Raw genomic sequence first — 26,529 nt, 5'->3', positions numbered from 1 at the left:
ACGTGAGGAGATTTTTTTTTTTGACGCAGCAAGTTGTCGTGGATGTGGAATGTGCTGCCTGAAAGTGTAGTGAAAGCAGATTCATTAGTAACTTTCAAAAAGGAGTTGAATATATACTTGAACCAGAAAATCTGCAGGGTTATGGGGAAAGAGGAGGAGGACTGAAACTTATTGGATTGCTCTTTAAGAGCCAGCACAGTCACGATGGGCCAAATGGCCTCATTATGGATTGCATGATTCTATGAAGTGGAAAATTTATCTTTAATGGCAATGACATAAATGACCAGATACTCAGTTCTAATGATACTGATTGAAGAATAAATATTGGCCAAGACACCTGGGAGGACTCCCCTGCTCTTCTTTGAATGGAGCCAGAGGGGTTTTTTATATCCAGCTGAGAGTCTCATTTTAAAACCACACACAAAAGACATTGCCTCTGAGACTTTGCACTAAACTACAACACGCAAATCCTGGGGTGGGACTTGAGTACACAATTTTTTGATTCAAACCAAGAGTGCTGTCACTGAGCCAAAGGAATTGGCAGGGTTAGGACACAGCAAACTGTGTGCAGACTCCTACTTTCACCTCCTGCCCACAGACCAAATATATCAGAAATTCAGGTGAACCTTATTGGGTTGGAACCCAAGACTTTCACGGCTTCTAGTCAACCAAATTTCCTGACCTTCCCCAGACTTTAAAGCTGCATTCACATGAGAACTTTAGCATCAGTGTAAAGTTGCTGCCACTTGCCACTGACACTGGGGGTTTGCAGTGCTCATGGACCTGAACTCGATCCATGACTTGTCCCACACAACATTTTTGTACTGGAGAAATATTGAGAGCGCCATTTCTTAGTAAATACTTCTCTTGCTCCTGCTCAGCACAGCGATGGCGCCCAGACAGATTGGCCAGCACAATCTTCATCTCATGTTTGTTAAATGCTGGCGCTCAGTCACAGAGTCGGTCTGAATGTTCTTGTGAGATTTTCAAAGCCGCTGGTGTTTCTTTCAAGCCTAACCTTTCCTCAAATCAAATTCCAACCATGCTTTCCCCATTACTGTACAGATTTATACAGAATTGGGTCTTTTAAATTAAACAAGGTTTCTTGAGTGGGTTAAATTAACTTAAAACACACAAACACAGGAACTGGAGAGGATGTTCCTGCTTCAGCGGCCTTCTGTTGTGCGCTGAAAGCTGGCTTCTTCCCATCTGTTTGGAGTGGGAGGGAGGCGGAACCCGGGGTGTTGGAACGGGGAGGAGCACCGCGGATATAAAAAGTCATCGCTAGCGCTGTCTGCAGCGGCTAAAGAGGCAACACTCTCTGGCATTAAGCTGGAGGTTAAGGAGGGGGGAAAATCTTTCCGCCACTCCAGTTGCTGCTTTTCCTCAACTCAACTCACCTCACCTCCCTCTCCAAATTCACCACCTGCCAACAACCTGGACTGACCGGATTTCAGAACTGAAAAAAATATATTTCAGCTTGTTAAATAAGCAACTCCAGAAAAGGTTGAACTCTTAAATTATTACTGCTAGACATTTAAAAATAATAATAAAATGAAGGGTTTAATGTCTCTGATACAAATTCTCGGAAGTTTTCTGCTCCTCTTGAATATTACTGATCTACAGAACGTGAGAGCAAAAATGAATATTCCCAGGCTCCGGCTGTCCTACAAAGGTATGTGACTGACTAGTTATTCAACTTTGGATATATAAACGGATTTTTAAAAATCCCTGCGTTTTGTTTTCGCTTCATTAGTTGGGGGAGTCTAACTTTTAAACTGCCCTTTTAAAATAAAAATAAAAAGACACTAATTCACTGTCATTTTAAATCGGGGATTTTTGTCCTGGTACATTGTAGGACTGAATGTTAAAGAACATTGTTTTGAAATGATTTATTAATCAGCATTGTAAAGAGCGTGGCAATTTTTGTGCCCTGTTCAAGTGCCTCGTTTAATCAATCTTAGAATAAAGGAAATTGACATGAAATTGACTAACTGGATGCATATTGGATCAGCTGGGTGTCTGGCGCCTTTTATGGATTTCATAGCCAGGGTTGCCAGAATTGTAAAGTTTTCTTTTACATTTTGATTTAGTCCATTTTCTCTGGCTTGTTTATAAAATAGATTCGTTCCACCCGGGCACGGTTCCCTTTGCAAATGTGTGCACAGGTTAGTTTAAAGAACTGTCGACCTGGCAAGAGCTACTCCTTGTTTTAATTTCATGATGTGCTCCTGGCTGCTTGGTTTAATACAGTTGCCAAGTCCGGGCAACTGCATTGATCTCCTCATGAGGTGGGATCTCTTACTCTGAAGGTGTTTCTGTGTGTCTCAGGGATGGATCGGACTGGGAGCATAGTGGGGATTAAACAAACAAACAATTGCTGGAAAACCTGAACTAAAATGTCAAAAAGTGCCAGAAATACATAACGAGTCGATCAGTGCCTGAAAGGGGAAGCATTAGCATCCCAGGTGAGAAAAGATCCTTCTGTGGGAGAGGGGAAAGGAAAAGAAAATAGATATTCCCAATCTCTCTCTCTCTCTCTCCTAACATCTGGATCTCATCAGTCCAGTTGCTGGTGTTGGAAGAGCTTCCCACCTCAATGCTGCTGAAGGGTCCACTTCAGATATTAACCTCTCTTTCACTTTTCTCCTTCAAGTTGCTGTGTATTTCGATCATTTTCTATTCTTTATGTGTATTTTACATGCTGGGTCAGCATTACAATGTTGAGCACTGTAAGAGGCTATAGCATTTCTCGTTTAAATTGCATCCATTTATTCTCCAGAGACAGCTTTGTCATATGTTCGTATTATACCTAGAATGCACTGTCTGACAAGGAAGTAGATTCAATCATAACATTCAAACGAGAACTGAATAAATACTTGAAAGCAATTTGCTCTACCAAAGAGCTGGCACAGGATACGATTGGCCGAATGACCACCTCCTGTACTATACAATTCAGTTGTTTTCATGATACACCATGTTTGTAGATTCTGGGGACTGTCAGATTGTTGGATATTCACTGGCTTGGAGCTAGATTTGCCCGTTCTAATTTGTGTTACACTGTGCCTGTACCAGCTGGGCAATATGAGGAAGTTTGGCAGACATTTGAATAAATTCAGCAAGACATTAATTGACTTGTAGCCAGATTTGCCCATTCTAATTTGTGTTAAACTGAGCAGTGTGACAAATCTTGGCTGAGGTCTGCTTCTTTCAGACGCTGGAACATAGGAATCGCTAGACGGAGACAAACCAAGGTCCATCTACTTCACCGTCTACTTCCTTGGTACTTGCCTGACACAGTGGTAATGGAGTTGCTGAGTAATCATAGCAATCAATCTCCATCAATTAGTCTACAACTAATTACAACATTATCCCACTTTACACCAGTGATTATACTTCAAAACTACATAATTGGCTGTAAATGCAATGGAATGTCATGAGGTTCTGAAAGGTGTTACATAAATGCAAACTCTTTCCTTTTTACTGCAAGCCCAGAAATGACTCAAGGAAACCCGCAATGGTGGAGATCCTCAGAAACCATAGGTCTAAAGTCATCTTTTACCTCTCAAGCATGCTACACTTGTATGTCGTATCTCAAATTACTGATATACTGTATTCCAAAAAGATATTTTCTAATTTTGCATTTGGATAAATCAATGATAATTGCTTCCATGTTTGCCTGGGCAGTTTGTTCCAGAGTGTCTTTAATCCTGTAAAATAAAGGCAAGCATTTATAGAGCGACTTTATCAAATCTGTCATAAAAGTCCCAAAGCACGTTAAGTACAATTAATTATTTGGAAAGGGGATTTATAGACAAGCACGGCAGCCAATTTACATCTGGATGACCTTTGAATAGTTCCGTGCGATCTGTTACATCCATTTGAAAGGGCAGATGGGGTCTCGTTTTTAATGTCTCATCTGAGGGACAGCACATCCCAATAGTGCAGCACTGCTTCAGTACTGCACTGGGAGAGTCAGCCTAGATTTTGTGCTCAGGTCTCTGGGATGAATCTATAACCTCTGACACAGCCAGGAACATTGTAAATGTCACAAAGATGTGTCACGAGAAAGGACACAAAATTGTTGTGGAAAAGTAAAGGAAGATAGATAACCCACAGCACAGCTGTAAAGATAGGTTTTGAGGAGGTGTTTACATGTGGAAAGATGGTGGGGTTTAGGGAATAGTGGTGAGACAGCTACAAGCCCTGCCACAAATTGAGGAGCAAAGGTGGAGAGAGATGTACAGGAGGCCAGATTCGGAGGACTGAAGGGCAAGAGCTAGGAGGTATAGCTGGGAGCAAAGGCTTCAAAAAGTAAGGTGGGTGAGCTGGTGGAGGGGCTTGTAAATAGGGTTGCCAACCCTCCAGGATTGCTCTGGAGGGTCCAGGGGTTAAAGACTAATCTCATGGACACTGCTGCAAGCAAAACCCAGGAAATAAACCATAGGAAGCAACAATAAAACGTTAAAAGTTCCTTTGAAGATTGGTTTATTGGTTATAAAAATATCTAACGTGGGAAAGAAGGCTGTTTGGCAGTCAAGAATCCAATCAGGTAATGAGTCTATCCACCTTCTGATTGGTGTGGGTAGGCGAGGCACCATGTGGTTAGGCAAGTCAGGTGACTAATGGTAGGATTGTGGGGGTGGGGTGACTGGGGGCAGGAGATCATGCGATCAAATTTCCAGGAATATGGCCAACCAGAGTTGGCTACACCCCTCTTATTCGGGGAGGTGGTGGCATAGTGGTAATGTTACTGGGCCTGTAATCAGGAGGCCCAGGCTTATGCCCTGAGGACATGGGTTCAAATCCCACCATGCTGGCTGGTGGAATTTAAATTTAAATAATAAATTCAATTAATTAATACAAATTTCGAATTGAAAGCTAGTCTAGTCTCAGTAATAGTTTCATGTCATTATGGCACCATAATTGATTATTGCAAAAACCCATCTGGTTCACTAATATCCTTCCGGGAAGGAAATCTGCAATCCGTACCTGGTTTGGCCTACATGTGACTCCAGACCCACAGCAATGTGGTTGTCCTCTGAAATGGCAAGCCACCCAATTGGCAATGCAGTTAGGGATGGGCAACAAATACTAACATCGCTAGTGCTGCCCACATCCCATGAAAGAATTAAAAATTGAACGCCCCCATCTCTTAAAAGCTATGACTATCACTGCAGCATTCTTCCACAGGCTAGCCCTGGGAGGACTGATGGGGGGGAGGTTAATATTATCTCCTTTATATAAAATCTACACTGTAGATGCTGCCATATCTATTACAATTGAACCTTTCCTCCATTCAGTGGCTGATATCTGTAAAGAGCAGTCCAGGATCTGAACCTTTGACACCTTGCCCTAGCTACTTTGTTAGTTGACTAAAGAAGCTTTCTAAAGCCTGCTGCCTTTTCCTTTTAGTTCCTGCATCAAGACTGATATTAACAGCCAGCACCCCTGCCAATCCCCAAATCCATCAATGCAACAGTCTGAAGAAGGAAAATTGATAGACCTCAAAACCTATTGATCACATGTTAGGAAGCAAACGTGTTCTGTGAGGATCCACTTGGCTGATGTCACACTGGCATGTTTAACAAAGCTGAAGTGGATGAGTGTGGGCAAGCAAAACAAAGGCCTTGTAAAATGGGAACATTTGTCAGACAACTCTATTTAAATAAAATCTAATTATCTGGGACTCGTTAAATGGAACAAGCATCATTAAATCCAGTGCATCATACACAAGTGTGTCAGTGTGTCTATGTCCACGATATTTCCTAGTATGAAAGTTCCTTCAGCCCATTTCTTCTTCCTTTAATCATTAATTTGAACGGGGGATTGCCTCCCTGTGGGCCACGGTGCAAAATGTGATCCCTCACGAGTCTGTAAGCTCTTCCTGTTATACTCGACAGTTGAAGGAAAGTTTGTGACTCCCAGTAGATGGCATAATGACTTTCACAGATGATGTGGTAGAATTGATTTTGCAGATGTAGTGGGCAGGACTGTCCTACAACACACATGGGACTCTGATCTTGTAACATTCAGATTTGTCGTGTGTTTGAGTGAAACAAAAGCTGATACAAACATTAGCACAGTTATTGCAATGGTGCCAAGTGTGTATAATTGTGACTGGCAGGGGAATAAGAAACAAAAGGAGAGAAATCCCTAACCAGAAGTCATTGCAAGATCTGTTCTCCAGTTCAAGGGTTCCAGGGTGTGATCATTTCATTATTATTTTTGCCTTTCTGCTAATCTTTTCCTCCCTTGTAAATTTCCCTTTTCTGGGTTGCAGTACTACTACTGTCATGTAGAATCAAGACTTAACCCGTTATAGTCGTTATGGTACAGAAGGAGGCCATTTGGCCCATCAAGTCCATGCCATTTCTTACAGGCAAGATGTTCTTTTATGTGAGGATAGACACAAGTGGTGGCTGTGGCGGTGTGAGGGCTCTCGATAGACATAGGTTATTGTTGCAGTGAGTGTTGGCAGGCTGTTCCAAGATGGGCTGTTCATTGAGCCATGCTCGCCAGACACCAACTTTCTAGTTAGCAGCTGCCAGCAGCAGTAGTGATTGCACCTGTCCCTCCCCGCTCAGTCTGCATGGCACCACAGGGTGAGGTGTATTAAAGGCCGGCTACCTGACCCGAACCCGATGCTGTGTCGGGTTCGGGTCGGGTCGGGTTGCACTTCCGGGTCCGGCATTCGGGCTCGGGTCGGGCTGGGTCGGACACGCTCTATCACAGGTAAGTGGCTCCAATGTTAATTTAATTTTTGGACTAGAAAGGTGGTTTTGTTGCAGTTATTTTAAGCTTGTGCAGATCAGCAACAAAGTGAAAAATGGAAGGTAAGTTAACTGATGGTCGGGTCGGGGGAAAAAATGGAAGGACTCGAGCCGGGTCGACTGGGGCTCGGGTTGGATGTGGTTCTGTCGGGCTCAGGTCGGGTTTTTTTTGCAGACCCGAGCTGGCCTTTTAAGGTGTATTCACCCACTGCCATTGACAGAGGGGATAGAATTCTTTAACTGTAAAATATTTTTTAAGATGCAATAGCCAGCCAATTATCTGAAATTAATGGAGGGATCTGCTACGTCATTCAATCTAATGTAATTATTTGACTGTCCATTGACTCTCTGTACCACATACTGATTGATCACAGCCTCCAATAACACACTGATGTACAACTGATTGATGTAAGTTCCATTGTGGCTCACCTATTAACAGTGAACCCTTGTAGATGGTCGGTATTAGCGCTGCTGACTAGATTTGATGTAATATGCATCTTTTGTAGATTGATAAACCTTGATTATTTTGCTGTTTTCTCTCATATATGTAGCAAAATGAAACGTCATTCTCTTCAAGCTGCACTTGAATGTAAAGCTGCCAGTACCATGACATTTGGCGTTATGTTACATATAATCCTGATAGCTTACTCAATAATGTTTAGACCATGTAACAGATGGACCCTGTGCATCCATGTACATACTCCAGTTACATTTTGTGACCCCCATATCTGTAGTGTAACATGCATTTTAAAGGATCCCTTCTTAAAAACCATCTAAAATATTTTCTGGTGAGTTCCTTACTGCAGGAGTTCTGGGATTACAGGATGTGATACAATGTGCAGTGATTGCAACTCCCTTGAGTGTTGTTCTTGTGTTCTTCAGGTTTTAGAGCTCTCAAAAATCAGCGTAGAACAATTAAGGAACAACAGCTGGATTTATTATTGTTGTTTTCCTGCAGATCCATCTCTCCTTAGAGCCACCTTCCTGCAGACTGAATCCTCCAATCTGGGTCTAATCGGCTACATAATTGCAGCTGTGATGTTGTTATATCCCATACTGAGGCAATGTGAGACAGCCTGTTCTGTGGGAGACACTTCTCTCCAGTGTCAGGTCAGGCTCAGACTCTGCTGCTGCCAACGTTGGCTCAGTTGGTCATATTCTTATCTCTGAGTCCACAGGTTGTGGGTTCAAGTCTCACTCCAGAAAACAATTCAGCACCCTGCTCTCACACCCACATTTCTGCAGTGTTCCAGTGAATGTCAACACAAGCTTGAGGAACAGTACCTCATTTTCAAATTAGGCACTCTACAGCCTTCAGCACTCAACATTGAGTTCAATAATTTCAGAGCATGACTGGCCCTTTTTATTATTTTATTTCATTTCATTTTATTTTTCAGCCATGTGCCTGCCTTAAACTTGGGTTTTCATATTTGTGCTTTTGGACAGAACATTAACACTCTCTCTGGACTAATACTTTGGCTTTCACCACACCATTAGCACTCCCTTTGCCTTTGTCCCATGACATCTTTGTCATTTAAGCTCTCCTGCCCTCTGCCCGATCACACACCTTCCCTTTTGTTCTCTTTCTCCCCCCCCCCCCCCCCCCGCTTCACTTGCTTAAAACTTATTACATTTCTAACCTTTCCCAGTTTTGATGAAAGGTCACAGACCTGAAATGTTAACTCTGTTTCTCTCTCCACAGATGCTGCCAGACCTGCTGAGTATTTCCAGTACTTTCTGTTTCTATTTCCATCAATCTCAATCTTGAAAGCTCCCATTGTCCCAGTATCCACAGCCTTTTGGGGGGAGGCAATTCCAGATTTCCACTCCCCTCTGTGAGGAAAAAAAAGTGCTTCCTGACTTCCCTTTGGAACAGCTAGCTCTAATTTTAAGATTATTCCCCCTCGCTTTGATTTTCCTTCACCAGGGTTTCTCCATGTCTAGCCCATCAAATTCTTTCAACATTTTACAAACCACAATTCGATCACACCTCAGCCTCTTATATTCAGGAATACAGGTTTATACAACCTGTCCTTGTAATTTAACCCTCTAAGCCCTGTTATCATTCTGTTTCTGGGTAAGAACTGAGCAGGGAAAAGGACAAATTTAATTTACTGCATGGAAACATTCTTAGCACAGGATTAGAATTATAGAATGATTCAGCCCATTGTGCTTACGTCGGCTCTTCGAAACAACTAAATCAGTTCGTCCCTCTCCCCTTCTCTATCCCCATAGCCTTGCAATTTTCTCCTCTTAAAGTATTTATCCAATTCCCTTTGGAAAGTTATTATCGAATCTGTTTCCACCACATTTTCAGGCAGTGCAATCCAGACCATAGTGGCCCGGATTTCGCAGTCAGCAGAGAAATGGTGCTGCTCACTGTTGACCTTCAGGGAAGCTGCCCACAAAGATCTAGTGATCTCTGCGGCATTGATTTTGCCTTTCCCAATGTTAATTTGATTCTGTTGCCAACTATGGAAGAACTCTGGCATCCAGCAACAATTATGTAATTTAGCAGACTAAGCAGCCAATCACAATTAAGAATTTCCACAGTCCACAAACCAGGAAGTAAAATTCACTGATTAGCCTTCACTTTTTAATCATTTTGCAGACAGCAAAATAAGGATTGGTGCATGTACATGGGATTATGATAGAAGCAGAAATATCATAAATGAACATATTTTTAAAAATTAACTTGTATTATGTTAGAAACCTTTGGAAATTTGTTGATAATTGAGAAATTTGACATTACATAAATATAAAATTAGATTTTCAGGCCTAGAGAGGTTGTTCAGCAGTAATTATGGGCTTATTTGCCTTTTTAAAAACTCAGTTGCCCTTATTCAATGCCTATTCAAGTGATTTCAAAAGATTTCCATCTGTGGGAACTGCATCGGCGCGCCCTGTGGAATTACTGGCAGCAACGTTTGGATTTCTGCATTTAACTGTGCATGTGCGGATGCCAGAAGTTGCTGTCAGTTTCACAGTTGTAATGATGGAAAACGCTGACAGTTTCACCGTCATTACAGCTGCAAAATCAGGGCCAATTTTATAAAAAATAAATTCTCCTTGCCATGCCTCTGGTTCTATTACCAGTTATCGTAAATCTGTGTATGATTTTTGAACACTTCTATTAACTCTCCTCTTAACCTTCTCCGCCAAGAATCTCTTTCTTTTTATTGTCAATAACTGATTCAGGTCTGACCCATTTCCAGCTGGTCCATAAAATGCTTCGAAACCATATAGTCCTTTAATGATGAAACCTAAACCACAGCCCAGCAACTGTCTTCAAAAAAAAAAAAATTGCAAATTCGATCAGACCGTAACCAGGATCACTGGTGTGAGGTTGATGACTGCAGGCACTGCACCGCTCAAAATAAGAACATAAAAAAGCGAAGCAGCAGAAATAGGGCCTTGAGTCTGCCCCATCATTTAATAAGATCATGACTGAATTTTTATATCAACTCCAATTTCCTGCCCTATTCCCGTATCTCTTGATCTCCTCTCATACCCAAAAGTCTATCAATCGCAGTCTTGAATATACTCAGTAACTGAACATCCACAGCTCTCTGGGGTAGAGTTCCAAAGAGTCTCAACCCTCTGCGTGAAGAAATTTCTTCTCATTTCATTCCTAAATTACCAACTCCTTATCCCGAGACAATGACCCCGAGGTCTAGACTCACCAGCCAAGGGAAACAGCCTCTCAGCATCTATCCTGCCAAGTTCCTATAAGAATTTCATACATCTCTGCCGGGTGACTCCTAGGTTTAGTTGTGAATTCCATCTTGTTTCCTCTAATATCCCAGTTCCAAGGCAGCGCAGCCAATGATTCCAATGGCTTGACCTGGTAGCTGCTGCCTCTGATTTTGCCTTGGAAGATGCCAGTATTCCCATTGCTTGGTTTAGTCTCTTTTTTTTGTTATTTTGAAAAAAACCTTAGGTGCGAGTAAATGAAGACTGCCCTTTTCCCCCAACCCAACAGCTCCCCAACCGTTCACTCCAGCTCCCTGGTCCTAGCTGAGACGGAACCAATGGAGGACAGGTTTGGACGCTGCCGTTTGTATTAGGGAAGGAAGGGTTCCCGTTCCTGCTATTCAGAGACCCCTAACTGGAAGGTACATGTTTGCAGATGTCTTGTGAGCACAGAGTCCAGCTTGGGTGCAGTGCCGTTCATGGTTGAATAGCCCCGGATGAGATCACATGTGAAGAATGGCTACTTGGTGCCACCAGCACCAGTGGAATTGTAACCCAGAATTTAGTCAGGTGCCTTCAGGAGAATAGAGGGAAAAATTGGGGAGGGAAGAGAGAAATACTTTAAGGAACAACCTGTTTCAAAAAAGGGAGTTGGAATGATATCAGATAATGTCTTCATTTCTTATTTGTTTCCATCACCAAAATCAAAATGAAGTTGGCTTATTTGACATCCAATTAGGAAGGTTCTGAATTTGACCTCCAGTTAGGCAAGGTTCTCCTAATTGCCCTCATGTTGGGCACAGTGGGGGCATCATTGTCTTGTAAAGTTGATGCCAGACTCAGAGATCCGTGAGAATCTCCGGTGATCACCAAGAGCAGAGATCCGGAAGGTGCCGAGCAACCTGCTTGCCAAGTACGCTTTTGGATTGAGATGCTTAGGGAGTGCTGCCAGACGATGTACTGCTAAGAAGCCCCATGGCCATTGACTCCAATTTGGCAGAAATCGTACATCAGAAAGCCCTCGGTTGCCAGATTGGAGCGTGAACTTCTCACTGCCCTATAGATTGGATTCGTGAGGACAGGGCTGCAACTGATTTCCTTCAACTACATCTTGGCAGAAATCATTGTCTGAAAGCAGAACAAAAAAGCTTTGAGTGCCAAATGTATAAACACAAATACTGACTCTTAAAGGTGCAGTTGGCTTGGATTTTTCCACACAGGCTGCCATTAAATAATGGAATCATACAGCACAGAAGGGGGCCATTCAACCCATCGTGCCTGTAACAGCTCTCCAATTAGTCCCACTGTGCGGCTATTGCTCCACAGCACTGCAATTTTTTTTCCTTTTCAAGTATTTATCCAATTTCCTTTATGAAAGTTACTCGTGAATCCTCTCCTACCCCATTTTCAGGCAGTGCATTCCAAATCACAACAACAGGTAACAGCAAGACCGAGTAACATTGCCTGAAAGAAGAACTGCAGATTTCTAATGAAGGTCCAGTACTTTAAATCTGCTTGTATGGCAGTTCTCTATGCAGTGCCTCTCTCAATCTGCCTAGCCTGATTCTTCCACAGTGCGACAAAGAGCTGTGATGCCAAGAAGGTATTTTTAAAAGTTGCCAAAAATAATAATGTAAATTAAATCATTAAATAAAGAGGAAATTAATCCTACAAGAGATTTAAATACACCTTCTGCTATTGTGGAGGAACAGGTTAGTGTGGCTTAGAGAAGGTATCGTGGGCCCAAAGGATCAGACACAACAAGAAACCTGAGAAAGTGGCAATGCTTAGAGCTAGAAAGTAACTGATGCATATCAGCCAATGAGATGTCTTGTGTTCACCTCTGGCCAAGCGTTCAATTAAAACTTGTCCCAAGGCCAATTTGCAAGAGCTTATTTCTGACCCTGGATGTGTGCTCTTACAGCCTGTAAGGTTTGATTGTGTAATGTCCCTTTCACTCCCTCGAATCCCCAGTGTTATGCCCTGTTCACCCCCTCGATCCTCCCAGTGTTATGTCCCTTTCACTCCCTCGATCCCCCGTCCTGTTCACCCCCTCGATCCTCCCAGTGTTATGTCCCTTTCACTCCCTCGATCCCCCGTCCTGTTCACCCCCTCGATCCTCCCAGTGTTATGTCCCTTTCATTCCCTCGATCCCCCGTCCTGTTCACCCCCTCGATCCTCCCAGTGTTATGTCCCTTTCACTCCCTCGATCCCCCAGTGTTATGTCCCTTTCACCCCCTCGATCCCCCAGTGTTATGTCCCTTTCACTCCCTCAATCCCCCAGTGTTATGTCCCTTTCACCCCCTCGATCCCCCAGTGTTATGTCCCTTTCACTCCCTCGATCCCCCAGTGTTATGCCCTGTTCAATCCATGTCTCTTTCCAGTACAATAAATTCTTTGAGCTACAGTACTGGAATAATCAGTTCTGGTTAAAGCATTGGAATCACATGTTCACAACGTTTGGATATCACATAGACCTGATCACCATTCATGGATTATATAAATGGTATTCATACAGCTGTTAAACTGAGGTGCTGGTCTATGGTGAAGTCTTGTCCTGCCCTCAGCACAGGCTTTGGCTGTGACATATTCTCAGCTTTCCAATAAATATGAGTAAACTGCTAACTCAGACAATGTCACATGTGAGCAAATGTACCCAGTGTAAATATACATGTAGGAGTTGACACTGAGACACATGTAAGACCTATCAGGGGAGAGCTTACTCTGCATGTGTTTGGTTTCCAGGCAGAAAATGGGGGATAACAAGGACCAATTTCAAGCTCCATGCCCAATCTGTGCATGCATTACAGGCACCACCATCTTGGTTATGACTGTTTTCCAGTCATCCTTCGCAGACACCTAAAATGGATGTAAGGACCTTGCACATTTTAATGAGGGTCCTAATGCCTGTTTGAGGACCTCTCAACAACTCTGAGCAGATTTTTTGAGTACTTCCTGCAGCCTAACCAAAGGCCGCCACTGAAAAGGTCCGTTATTGATGCTGAATTTACTTCAGTACCTCCCAACTCCGCATCACTCCTGAGAGCCACTGTCTCCCCTTGATTTCCATTCCGCTCCTTGTCCCAGAAAATTTACAACAATCCTTCAGAATTTACTGGTACAATGATGTATTATTAATTAGGGTGGTTTAGCTTGAAATTTATTTTAGGCAAACTCTGGCTGAGCTTGCTGGGAATGATTTGATGAAAGCTATCTCAGTTAAGATAATACTGATGGACATGTGTCATGGGATAGCTTGGCATTTATTTTTTTCATGAACTGCCATTCTGGAAACATTGCACCAACAAACAGGTGTGCTGTCAAAGGTGCTCACTTCTCTGGTTCATAGATGGTAGCAGTGCCCAAGGCCCAGCAATGCTTCAGTTTTAAAATTCTCATCCTTGTTTTCAAATCCCTTCGTGGCCTCAACCCTCCCTATCTCTGTAATCTCCTCCAGCCTTACAACCCTTGAGATCTCTGCACTCATCCAATTCTGGCCTCTTGAGCATCCCCAATTTTAATCTATGGCGGCCGTGCCCTTAGTTGCCTGGGCCCGAAGCTCTGGAATTTCCTCCCTAAAACCTGTCTGACTCTCTACCGCTCTCTCCTTCTTTAAGATGCTCCTTAAAGACTACCTCTTTAACTAAGGTTTCGGTCATCTGTCTTAACATCCCTTTATGTGGCTCAGTGTTTGGTTTTGTTTAATCAGGCTCCTTTGAAGCACTTTGGGATGGTTTTCTATGTTATAGACACTTTATAAATGCAAGTTGCTTGTGGTTGAGGCTGTCATCGTAGTATGTTTTATCAGTTCGGAAAAGGCACCCATTTTCCTGGTGGCTCTGCCTGGCAGGCACTCGAGGTGTCTATTTTCATTAGAAAGAGGGATGTGCCAGCCCAGAAAGTCAGTCCTCCGAGTTGCTTGACGATTTCATTTGCCTGTGGTTCTGAAGTTGGTCAAAGGACTTCTCAAGTTAGAAGAGGAAGTGTCCACTCAAAGCATACACATTTCCGGCGATTCTGGTAAAGGTAGTCCCTGCCCGAGGCTTCTGTTTCTTTGGTAATATGGTAGAGGGGAGAGTGTGGGGGAGGGAGGTTGAGAGATCTACCCATCCAAAGTACATGTATTCTGGAAAAACAAAAAGATTGTCTTTAATTTCTCTGCTGGCCTAGGAAGCTCTGGTCAATGCCAATAGTTATACTGTTGAAGCGATGATATAGATTGATGTTTACCTCTAGGATTTGGATGAGGTGGTCCAAATCAATCAGAGTACTCCCCCACTGAACATTGACTCTAGGAAATAAACTGAAACCATCAGGTTAAAGCTCTCCGGAGCACAATGCTTGGCAATGCTGAGAAATAAAAAAAAAACATTATACAGTAAATCATAGACTCTGTGAACACAAGGCATCAAACGTTGGCAATAACTCAATGCAAACTCTTCTGACCTGGAGTATCTTTGCAACTGTTTTGTTGCTGAACTCTTTCTTTCTAAAGGACATGTACCTGGCTTTGTTTGACTGCTAAGTACACCTGGCTTCTGTTCTCACTGCTTCCGTTGCCTAGGTGGTCAATGCTTACCACAGATGTTTAAAATCGGAAACACTGAAGCATTGCAAACAAAAATTGCGCTGGCTGGTCATTAATCTTTCTCTCTCGCAGACTTCTTGGACAACAATTGGTGCGTTCAAGGATAATGAGTTTATTCCTCAGAAATGTGCCAAGGACCAAGTTGTCCCTCAGTTTAACCTTTCAGAGTACTTGGATGATGTGTTGTTTGTATCTGAGACCTGGGCTGTAATCAAGGCCAGAATGGTGCCCGGTTGAAAGTTCCAAATCGTCCACTATTGGGAATCCATTCTTAACACAAAAGTTACCCATATTTTCGCTTTGGAGATAAGAAAACTTGCATTTATATAGCGCTTTCAAGGACCTCAGGATGTCCCAAAGCACTTTACAGCCAATTAAGTACTTTTTGAAGTGTCGTCACTATTGTAATGCAGGAAATGTGGCAGCCAATGTGCACACAGCAAGATCCCACAAGCAGAATAGTGATAATGACTGAATTGTATTGTATTGACAATGTTTTTTCTGCCCAAATAATGACAAGTTTAATATTGCTTACTGTTTTCATGTGTTTCTTTCTCAATCCTTGAATTTCTTTGGTTAAGGAGATAGGCTGTTGGTCCTGTCATTCACTAAGGTCCCAGATGCCCCATTGCCCTCACTGTGCTGTTATCAGTTCACACTTCCAACTGCTTACAGGGCAAAAAGTTTTCATGCTGAAGGTTAAGGGAAGAAGTCTAAGTAATGGGGTACACTGTGAGATGCTCTGCACAAGCAAGGTCTGGCCCATGATGGTCTCAGTTACAATACCCTGCCTACGATTGAAGTCTGGGCTCGTGCAAGAGGAATGACCACGTGATGTAGGAGTCTGTAGAAGTGTGTCCAGTAAGATTCAGCATCTTCAAGATAATAAAGGAAAAAAATTGAATGGGATAAAAAAAATTCTAAGATAGCATTTTAGTTGACAGGTTATTGTAAATCCCATGTGTTTTTTCCAAATTCACTCAAAGGATGTGGGCGTCGCTGGCAAAGCCAGAATTTACTGCCCATTCCCAATTGCCCTTGAAAAGGTGGTGGTGAGCCACCTTCTTGAACTGCTGCAGTCCATGTGGTGTAGGTACGCCCACAGTGCTGTTAGGGAGGGAGTTCCAGGATTTTTAAACCAACGGCAGTGAAGAAATGGTGATCTATTTCTAAGTCAGGATGGTGTGTGACTTGGAGGGCTACTTGCAGGTGGTGGTATTCCCATCAGCCTGCTGCCCTTGTCCTTCGAGGTGGAAGAGGTCACGGGTTTGAGAGGTGCTGTCAAGCTTGCAGTGCATCTTGTAGATGGTTCTCCATTTTAAAGCATTCTCTCTTCTAAATGGTTAATTCTCAACAGTTAAAGTTCCAATTCTTTCAACAAGGAGCATGCACTCGAATTATCGTCCGGCAGCGGGATGGTTTCATAGTGAGGCAACATCTGGAAAGTCGTTAAATGTCCACGCAGCACTGGCTAAAGCTTTTATCTACCTGGATGCTATTTCAAATCTAGTCACTCTGCTCTGAATAGAATTGCTGTTGGGAAAATAATGGAGCAAGGGTTTGAGTCACTGATTGTAATACAATGCACTCCCTTTCCACATCAAATAACAATGGGCAGTTCATCAACACAGGTCCAGGCCCTGGCTCCCTGAGCTCATTTCTTCAGGAGTGAGCCAATTGTTGGTGTTGTTTAGTGGCAGTTTGTGAAAACAACAATAACAACCACCATCAGCTGAGTGAAAAGGGAAAGGGGGCATTGGAAACGCCTTTCCCCTCAGCTTCCTCAAATCTAGTTTGCTCTCAGCAGCTCTCCCCACCTCCGGAAGACTAGAGAATGTAACCAGAGGTTTGTAAGTGGTGATTAAATACAGCTATCCATGTGAGTGATGGTAAGTTGCTCTCGTAATTAACCTCAAGTACTGACATTGCAAATGCTGAGGAGTGAGCCTAATGATTAAGAAAAAAGAAGTTATTTGGAAATTCACTTCGATGCTGAAGCCTAGTTTGCTTTTTTAAGTGTAAAGTGTTCCAATGTTAAACCAAAATGCAGCAGTAAAATTGTTGCAGCTTGACGTATTCAGTTCTACTATGCTTTACCTATTAGAAGCTGGTCCCAGTTATGGTTCTGGTATTCGGTAAGGTGATTGCATTTTAAGGAGGTTCCCACCACTTCACAGTAAGTCATGGATGCAAAGATGTGTGTCTGTGAAATTCAGGTTTGCACATAAAGCAGGGACTGATGGGCTCCATAATGTCACCATTCTCAGGTTGTCAGCTCTGGTTGGAGGTACACCCAGAGGTTTGAACATGACTGTATGAACTTTGATCACGTGATGCCAGATTCCACCACATCTGCAACTGTTGCTGCATTTGCCTTATAAAGCTTGGGTCTCCATGGGTGTTGAGTATTTTTGCTCATGGTTTTGTGTCAACAGCAGTTCTGCGACAAGCTCCGACAACCTGGAGGCCCATCAGGCGAAGAGTGGAAAATGGAAGAGGGGAACCAAAGGTTGGGGGAGGAATTCATGGGTGGGGAACCAAACCTGGGAGGAACTTTGATTCTGTCAGTAACTAATGGTAACTCACTGAAATTGCCTCGATAACTAATTGTAATATTGGTAACACTTACCTCATAGCCAAAAGTAATCTAGCAATTCACTGATCTATAAGAACTGGTAATAATAGGTGCAATAGTCCAGTTGCAACTAGCAGTGATCCAATAACCCACTGATATTCACTCTAAGTACAGCTAGAATTCCCTGCCCTGGGCAAGGAGGGACCAGACTCTCCAATTGAGATCACTTTTAACAGGTTCCCAACTCCCTCCCTATCGCCTTGGTCTCTGGTTTGCTTTCAGGTTTCTTATGAAGGTGACAACTCTGAACTGAGAGCCTTGGTCAGAGCTGATCTGTACTTGGACATCACTCATCAAAACTAAGCAGCACAGACTGAACTGAACCAAACCGAGAAATTGCACAAAGGACAACAGGCTCCATAATTGGGGCACATTCTAAACCATTCACTGGGTCCAGACTCAATAAAGGAAAATTTTCATAGATTCATTCAAACTACAGCACAGGAGGAGCCCATTCAGTGCCTGGTACCTGTCCCTGAGCTGATGGTCTGTCCTGAAACCCACTGTTCCCCCAATCCTTTTAATATTTCTCTTTTTCACAAACTTTTCCCATTTACTTTTAAATAATATTCTTAGTTTTTGCCTCGAGCTGCTTGATGCCATCCCAAGGTCAAATAGCCCTCACTTCAAAAACCTTCCTTCTTCCACCTCCCTTGGTGCTTCCAGTGAGAATCCTCATTCTCTGTCCCCTTGTTCCCCATTCAACCTTCATGGTTACAGTACAGAAGGAGGCCATTCGGCCCGTTGTGTCTGTGCTGGCTCCCTGCAAGAGTGACTCACCTACCCAGACCCACTCCCCTGCCTTTTCCCCATAGCTCTGCGTATTTTTTCACTTTGGATAATTATTCAGTTCTCTTTTGAAGGCCTCGATTGAATCTGCAATGGAAACAATCTTTCCCTGTTTATGCGCAGTAAGGTCCCCAGGTTTCGCCCACACCTTTACTGGCTCCTCCCCCCTTGCTGCTGCTCCTCCCCCGCTGCTACTCCCATTCGTCATGTTTCTGCTTTTCCTGACTCTGCAAAGAAAGCTAGTCCTTCTTCCCCAGGCTCCCTCTCTACCTCTGCATGGCACCACCATACCCCCCAACTTGGCCCAACCCATTCCTCAGTTTTACTCACAACCCCCCTCACCACACCCACTTATTCACCAAACCTCATGTTTTCCCACCCACCCTCCCATTCCACCCCATTCCCCAGTTGCCTTCTCTCCTTTGCCCTGAGCCCCACTCTCATGCCTCCGTTTCCCAGTCTCCTTTCCTTTCCCTTGCCCATTCCCCAAATCCCCAACACCCCCAGTTCCCAGTCTCTCCCACCTGACCAAGCCCCAATCTCCCATCTGCTGGCCCCATCTCGTGCTCTCCGCACCCCCCCCACCCCCGACGCCCATTCCACTGTCTCCTTCTATCCTTGAGCTCTCATCCCCCGATCCCCATTGCCCCAGTCTTTCTCTTCCTGAACCCAAGTCTATTGTCACACTCGCTCCCCTGCCATCACCCACTCTTACCCTCACCACCACCAACAACACCCCGCCCCCCCCCCCCCCCACCTATCCACCCGGACCACAATTTCTTGCTCCTGAGACTGTGATCGCTGTGAGCTTCGTAATCTTCCAGCTCAGTCTTCCTCTTCCTCTCCTCTCTGGCAAACAGCCAGCCCTGTTTTTGGTGACCCGCTAAATGAGGGTCGGCCCTCTATGGCAGCAGGTGGGGTTGCTGAGCTGGAGATGTCGCAACCTTTGAACTTTTACAGTGGAGAGCCAGGTGCACCTACTTAAGAAGGTATTTTGCTTCATTTTCTCTTGGTATAGGGCAAATACAACATTAGAATTATTTTCATTAGCCAGATCTTGTGCAGATAGCACAGACAACATTATGTTTTACCACTGAAAACCACATGATGTTTGTTACAAAGGAAAACTCTTAATATCACAATCAATTGCAATCACTGTAAAGTTAGCTCCTGCTATTATAATAAACAGCTGTAATACTAAATCCTCCTGTAACCAGACCTGAAGTGGGCAGATCATGTCACAATTTCAAGACACACCAGATTACTTTTTGTACACAAAGCATTAGCTGTTTGTCCTGATGAGCTGCAACTTCACTGTTGAAGGACTATCATTTCCCGTAGGCTGCAAAAGAAGTCCGAAGGGATCCCACCTGGCTGAACATGATGGGATAGTGATTATTCCCATGATTTGGCTTCGTGCCCAAGAGTGGATGGTATCAGTTACTGACTGGATGAGCTGCAGTGGTGTTTGGGACAAAGGAGCACTCGGTTGAACTTTCTGCACATTCAACCTCCCATGGAATCCCTTATTGAGGTTTTTTTAAAAATGCACTTTGCCTTTGGGCGGATAATTAAAAGAATCAGGTGGCGTCAATGTTGATTGCTCCTGCAGTGAACTCTGGGAGGGCTAGCATTAATTGCGTCTGCAGATGTTCTGTTAAATGGCCTGTGAATTGTGATTCACTTCTATTGTTTATTTCCTGTTTTGAGTACAAACCAAAATATCCCCCGGCAACCTCAGCTGGATGACGTCAATGCACTGCTGCAGAAGTTAACAGTCACCCTTTGGTTATAGAAGTGGCAGTGCCAGCTATCAGCAAACCCTGCTGAGGTTGCTGACCATCCAGGATTGCCCTGGAGACTCCGGAATTAAAGATTCATTCATTCCAGGACACTGCTGCAAGAAACCTGAGAGAAAAATCAATGGGGCATTAAACAAAAGTTTTTTTTTTATTTTGAATGCTTTTGTTTGTTAGCTTTTCCCCAGTCTTTTAAAAGTATTTGACAGTCAAGAATCATCGAATTAGCTAATGAGGAGTCTGTTCGCTTTCCAATTGGTGTAAGAATGTGGGCGGCGCAGTGGTTAGCACCGCAGCCTCACAGCTCCAGCGACCCGGGTTCGGTTCTGGGTACTGCCTGTGTGGAGTTTGCAAGTTCTCCCTGTGAACCGCGTGGGTTTCCACCGGGTGCTCCGGTTTCCTCCCACCGCCAAAGACTTGCAGGTTGATAGGTAAATTAGCCATTGTAAATTGCCCCTAGTGTAGGTAGGGAATATGGATTAATGTAGGAGGGGATGTGGTAGGGAGTATGGGATTAATGTAGGATTAGTATAAATGGGTGGTTGATGGTCAGCACAGACTTGGTGGGGCAAAGGGCCTGTTTCAGTGTTGTATGACTCTGCGAGGATAGACTTTTCAGATGACCAATAGCGGGAGTACGGGGCCATATCTAATGGAGGCCGAATGTCATGTCATACTTCCTGGAATATGTCCAGCCAAAGTTGGCAACTGTACAATCTGTACGTGAAATACTTTACAGTGTAACTTGTAGTGCTTTGAGAATTACATTATACATATTGCTCACTTGAGGCTACAATGCACACATGAGCTGGCAGAGGGAGCTGAAAGAGAAAGTGAAAGTAAAACAGAATAAAGAAGACTCTATTATGTTCAACAGCACGCTGTTTTTGTCTCAGTCTTTGACTCATATTTCTTACTAAACTCGGCTAAACCTCACTCCAGTCCCTTAACTCATAGCAGACAGGGAATTAAACCTATGAGGGACTTTGCATGAGGCTTGTAAATTGCATTAAAATACTTGCAATTGGAAGTATTTGGATTATGCATTTCATATTAGCATACAGTGCTGTTACAGTGCTGACATCTGGTGTGGTAACTACATTGTTAAAAAGATTTACATTTATATAGCGCCTTTCAAAGTAGCAGGGTGTCCCAATACGCTTTACAGACAATGAAATGCTTTTTGAAGTGTAGTCACTGTTCCATGACTTCCTGGAAAACCATGGATTCTTTCCTTTCTTTTCACTTTTTCTGCCTTTCCCTTCTTTCTCTATCTCTGTTTTACTGTTTCATGTTTTACAGTCAACCTGATCACAGAAGTTGCAAGTGTTCTCGTGGATGAAATTAGATTCTGAGAATATGAGCTGATATAATTTATATGGTAATTACAATACAGAAACTGGCCATTTGGCCCAACTAATTTATGCTACACATGGGCCTCCTCCCAACCCACTACATCTCACTCCTATCTGTATATCCTTCCGTTCCTTACTCCCTCATGTATTTATCCAGCTTCCCCTTTTAATGAAATCATTGCCATTCATGGCATCTACTCTATGTGGTAGAAAGTTCCACATTCTAGCCTGAGTAGGAAAGACAGATAAAATAAGCAGTAAAAAGAGAAAATGCTGGAAATACTCAGCAGGTCTGGCAGCAGATGGGGAGAGAGAAACAGAGTTAATGATTTTGGCCTCAACTGCTTTCTGTGGTAGCGAATTCCACAGGCTCACCACTCTCTGGGTGAAGAAATTTCTCCTCATCTCAGTCCTGAAAGGTTTACCCCGTATCCTTAGACTTTGATCCCTGGTTCTGGACTCCCCCACCATCGGGAACATCCTTCCTGCATCTACCCTGTCAAGTCCTGTTAGAATTTTATAGATAATGTGAATAGATGTGAATACACAGAGGCCATAGGAATTCATCCCTCCCCCTCAGTTGTTTGATTTCCTCCGATTCTCTTTGCCCCTCTGTCATGCTTTATTAACCGCTCTTTACTAACACCCTCCATTCCCATACTTTATCTTACTGCTTTTCTGCCACTTTCTTCACAAAATAATCTGCTGTTTTATTGGGTGAAAAACATGCACTCAGGCCAGTTTCTCAGCCAATTAAAGAGCAAAGCTTTTTCACCTTGGCTACAACATTAGAATGAGAGGACATAGCCTGTACTTGAAGGAGAGAATGTGGTCTATGAAACAAACTCTCGAAGGAGACGGTGGAAACAGTTTGTATTGATTCATTCAAATGCAGTTTAGATAGATTTCTTTCAGAAAATAACATTTTGGGATAGAGTATATGAGTAATTTGAGACATGATATGTGGTAAGTCTATTGTGTTAGGGAGGAAGGAAGTGATTTTGGACCTATGGTTCCCAAAGTAAAAGTTTGGGGTTTACTTCATGTCAGGTCTGGTCTGTTGTGGACAAATTGAAAGAGATTGATTGTTATGAATGGTTACCAACTCCATTTTCATTGTATCATGTGATTACCAGGATGATTGAAGGTGAATTAATGGACTTTCACCTGTTCTCATCCAGCAATTCTCATGTTCCAAAACATTGATGATTTTTTTTTTATTCGTTCGTGGGATGTGGGTGTCACTGGCTAGGGCAGCATTTGTTGCCCATCTCTAATTGCCCTTGAACTGAGTGGCCTGCTGGGCCATTTCAGAGGGCATGTAAGAGTCAACCACATTGCTGTAGGTCTGGAGTCACATGTTGGCCAGACCAGGTAAGGACAGCAGATTTCCTTCCCTAAAGGCCATTAGTGAACCACATGGGTTTTTATAACAATTGACAATGGCTTCATGGTCACCATTAGACTAGTGTCTCAATTCCAGATTTATTAATTGAATTCAAATTTCACTATCTGATGATGTTGGTGTCACATATGCAACTGTCAACCTTTTGGCCTGACAAACTCAGGTGGTGCTGGGATTACCCATACCCACCTCCCAGCATCACCAAGCCCTGGCGCATGTAAGTTCACCCATGGCACTGAAGGAGTTAATAGTGATGCAACCTTTAAATAAACATTGAATATGTTTAACACTGTGGTGTCCTGGGTCTTCAGTCACATCGACGTATAATTCCATAAAAGGACATTGTGTGTAACCAGGGATAATGGGCCTGTAACCAAACTGAAGCACGCTGGAGCCCTTGAACAGTTCTGTTTAATGTAGCTGACAACAGTGAGCCAGGGAGTTGAAATTTATTGTATTTATTATGTCAAATCTACTCAGACATGTTCCTAATCTCCAGGGTTTCCAACTGAGGCTGTGCAAATCTGAAAACGCTATCACCGTTCAGATTGTTTGACTATGAGCAGGTGGTCCCTGGAGTTGAGTCCTTCAGGAATGTCGGGACCCCTGTGTTCTCCATCAACCCTTCCAGAATGCAAGTGTCTTATATCAGTAGTGTCACATTTATCCAATTCAGTTTGAATATCTTGAATGCGATTGAAAGAAGTGCCAGAGCATTCCTCATTTTCCAGTCTTGCTCACTGACTGTGTCAGTGAAGATTGCTAACTGTTCACGGATACTTTACTGCTACTGACATGCGAACAGTTCTTTTTTCCTTAGGCGGCAGTGCAGATTAGGGAGCGTGAGACTTTGCAAATGTTCTTTGCTTGAAACAGTGTGAATCTGTAACGCTTAATTTCCATCGCAGGGTTAAAAGTGAGGTTGATGTAGCTCCATACCGTGTACCTCAAACACCTTCAAACACTTCACATGCACTTTGATAAAAACAAAATTGGGTACGGCAAGACCCCACAAACAATAATGCAAAAATAACCATTGATCTGTTTTTAATGTTTGGGGCTCTACAAAATTCTACAAATTTCACTGTCACAGCATTTTAAGAATCGGGAATTTCACGATTTTACAACAAACCATGAAAACGACCTATTAAAAACAAAAAAAAGACACAGAAGATTTCCGGTTTCAAATGGCATTTATTGTATACTCAAAAACAACTGTAAAAATCTGACTATAAACAGGTCACATTCTTTGCTTACTAAAGTCAGTGGTTGAATGTGAGCAAGGAGACTCGCATGCATTAATCTGAGACTTCATCTCCTCACAATGTGTAGCAAAAACCTTCGGTATGTGACCCCGTCGTAATTTATTTGCACTTGGCAAACAACCACCATTTTGCACATTACGTTGAATGAATACCCGCATCTTTGGGTGATCAAGTTTTCCCAATGGTCGACACTTGCAAAAACATCCACAAGTTCCATTGCAACCAACTGACAATTTTCTGAGCTCCCTGTCTACTTCTTAAAAAGAGCTGAAATTGTTGCTTGTTTCTTTGCGTGTTTGTTTTCCAACAGTGCGATGTTGGATGCTCTCTTTTTGCTGCGATGGATTCCGGTGGTGCTGAATCGTTGCCTACTGTGTGTGATCCAATGAAACATTGCAGCTTGTCCAAAACAGTATTCCACCATCGACCTGCGGAATTTGGCTTCCAAATTCTTTCACTCAATGTGCTGCAGTTATGGTTGTGGTTGTTTTTGATTTGTTCATTCTGGCATTCTCAGTTGTCTGCTAATACTTGAAACTGCTTCTCTCAAAGCTGCACTGGAGGGCCTCCCTCATTTACCAATCAGTGAGTTGAGCCTTGTGTCAATCACTAAAATGCACGAAGTTCGCAAAATGACCGATTTTCACGGAGGACCGAAGATTTCACGGCCGCGGATTTGGTAGGGCCCTGGTGATGTTGGTTGAGGGATACATATTTGCCAGGACACCAAGCCGAACTCCCCTGCTCTTTGAAATAGTGCACTGGCATCTTTTACAACCCACCCGAGAGAGCAGTTGGGGGTCTCGGTTTAACGTCTCATTGGAAAGACAGTACCTCCGATAGTGCAGTGCTCCTTCAGCACTGCACTGAGGTGTCAGCCTAGATTATGTGTTCAAGTATCTGCAGTAGGACTTGAACTCACAACGTTCTGACTGAGGTGGCAGTGCTCCCGCAATAAAGTTCAAGTATTAGTGTTTAGCTCCCTTGTAAAACATTCCTCTGTGTTATTTTTGGCCAGGTGTAAACCTGTTTATTTTAACGGCCCACCTATTAAAGATAACTATTACATTTTGTAAGCTCACACGCACTGACCCCTGTCTGATTGATTGGAATCTACAAATAAAAGCAATGCAATCTGGTTAGTTAGAGTCAATGGTTACTGGGTTTTCAATCCAGACAACCTGACTGCACCTCCTAAGCTACAGAAACAATATGCTTGCCACAGAGATACCTCTGGCTCCCATCCATATAAACTCACAGTTTTAAAAAAATGACATGAAAAATATATAAGGCAGTCACAGTTCTGATATCATCACAGGGAAGAGTTGCAGGAGGCAAGCTGCCCCAAAACCTTGAGGTAAGTCAGAAGTTCCTGTTTATATGAAATTCCTTTGTCGGCTATTTTAAGAAGGCTCTGGTGGGTTCAAAGTAGGCATGTTACTCCTTCCATTAGATTAGCATGAGAGAAGTTCTCAAGGGAGTGGGTTAAGTCTCCATATACACTAGTATTGGTAGAATACAATGTTAAGATGCTTGCATTATTGAATACATTCGGTTTTGTGTATTTCTCAAGATACAGCTCCGTTAAACAAATACATAATAGGAAAACGGCAAACCTACATTTTTTGTTTTGCATCAGTTGAGTTTGGGGTGTCAGCCATGGCTTAGTTGCTCCAACAGCAACATCCTCTCCCAAAGCAACCTGCCCAGCATTGGGGTGCTAATCCCCCAAATCCAGCTCTGCTGGGCGGAACTTGTCGTTCGCATGCCTGACACCAGACTCCTGAAGCAGCTGTTCGACTTGGTCGCGGCAGGAGACTCCCAGGAGGACAGCGGAAATGCTTTAGAGATATCCTTAAAGCTTCCCTGAAGAGATCAAACATCTCCGTCAGCTCGTGGGAGTCCCTGGCTCGTGACCATCCTTGATGGAAAAAGCTCATTCAGGAAGACGTCGTACACCTCGAGGGACATCGTCTCGAACATGCAGAGGCGAAGTCAGGCATCTGAGGGAGCACACGTACCTCCAAACTACTCATCTACCTGACCCTTCAAGCACCACCTGCCCCTCATGTGGCAGAGTCTGCAGATCACGCATTGGACGTATCAGCCATCTCAGAACCCATCGAACCGGAGTGGAAACAAGTCATCCTCGATCCCGAGGGACTGTCTAAGAAGAAGTTGGTAGCACTCTTACCTCTGAGTCAGAAGGTTCATCTCACTCCCAGTG

The 26,529-nt window shown here is 43.4% G+C and overlaps 1 protein-coding gene across 1 annotated transcript in view; it reads left to right on the top strand.

Moving 5' to 3' along the window:
* The first annotated feature begins 1,314 nt into the window (after window positions 1-1,314).
* The window catches only part of sema3bl (sema domain, immunoglobulin domain (Ig), short basic domain, secreted, (semaphorin) 3bl), a 157,574-nt gene continuing 132,359 nt past the window's right edge, over window positions 1,315-26,529 (top strand). The window contains exon 1 of the mRNA XM_068052100.1: window positions 1,315-1,675. Coding sequence (XP_067908201.1) covers window positions 1,555-1,675 — 121 coding nt within the window. The 5' untranslated portion in view covers window positions 1,315-1,554. The remainder of the gene's footprint in view (window positions 1,676-26,529) is intronic.

The sequence above is a fragment of the Heterodontus francisci genome, chromosome 19 (genome assembly GCF_036365525.1).
Source record: "Heterodontus francisci isolate sHetFra1 chromosome 19, sHetFra1.hap1, whole genome shotgun sequence".
NCBI lineage: Eukaryota > Metazoa > Chordata > Chondrichthyes > Heterodontiformes > Heterodontidae > Heterodontus > Heterodontus francisci.
This window is presented reverse-complemented; position numbering and strand designations above follow the sequence as displayed.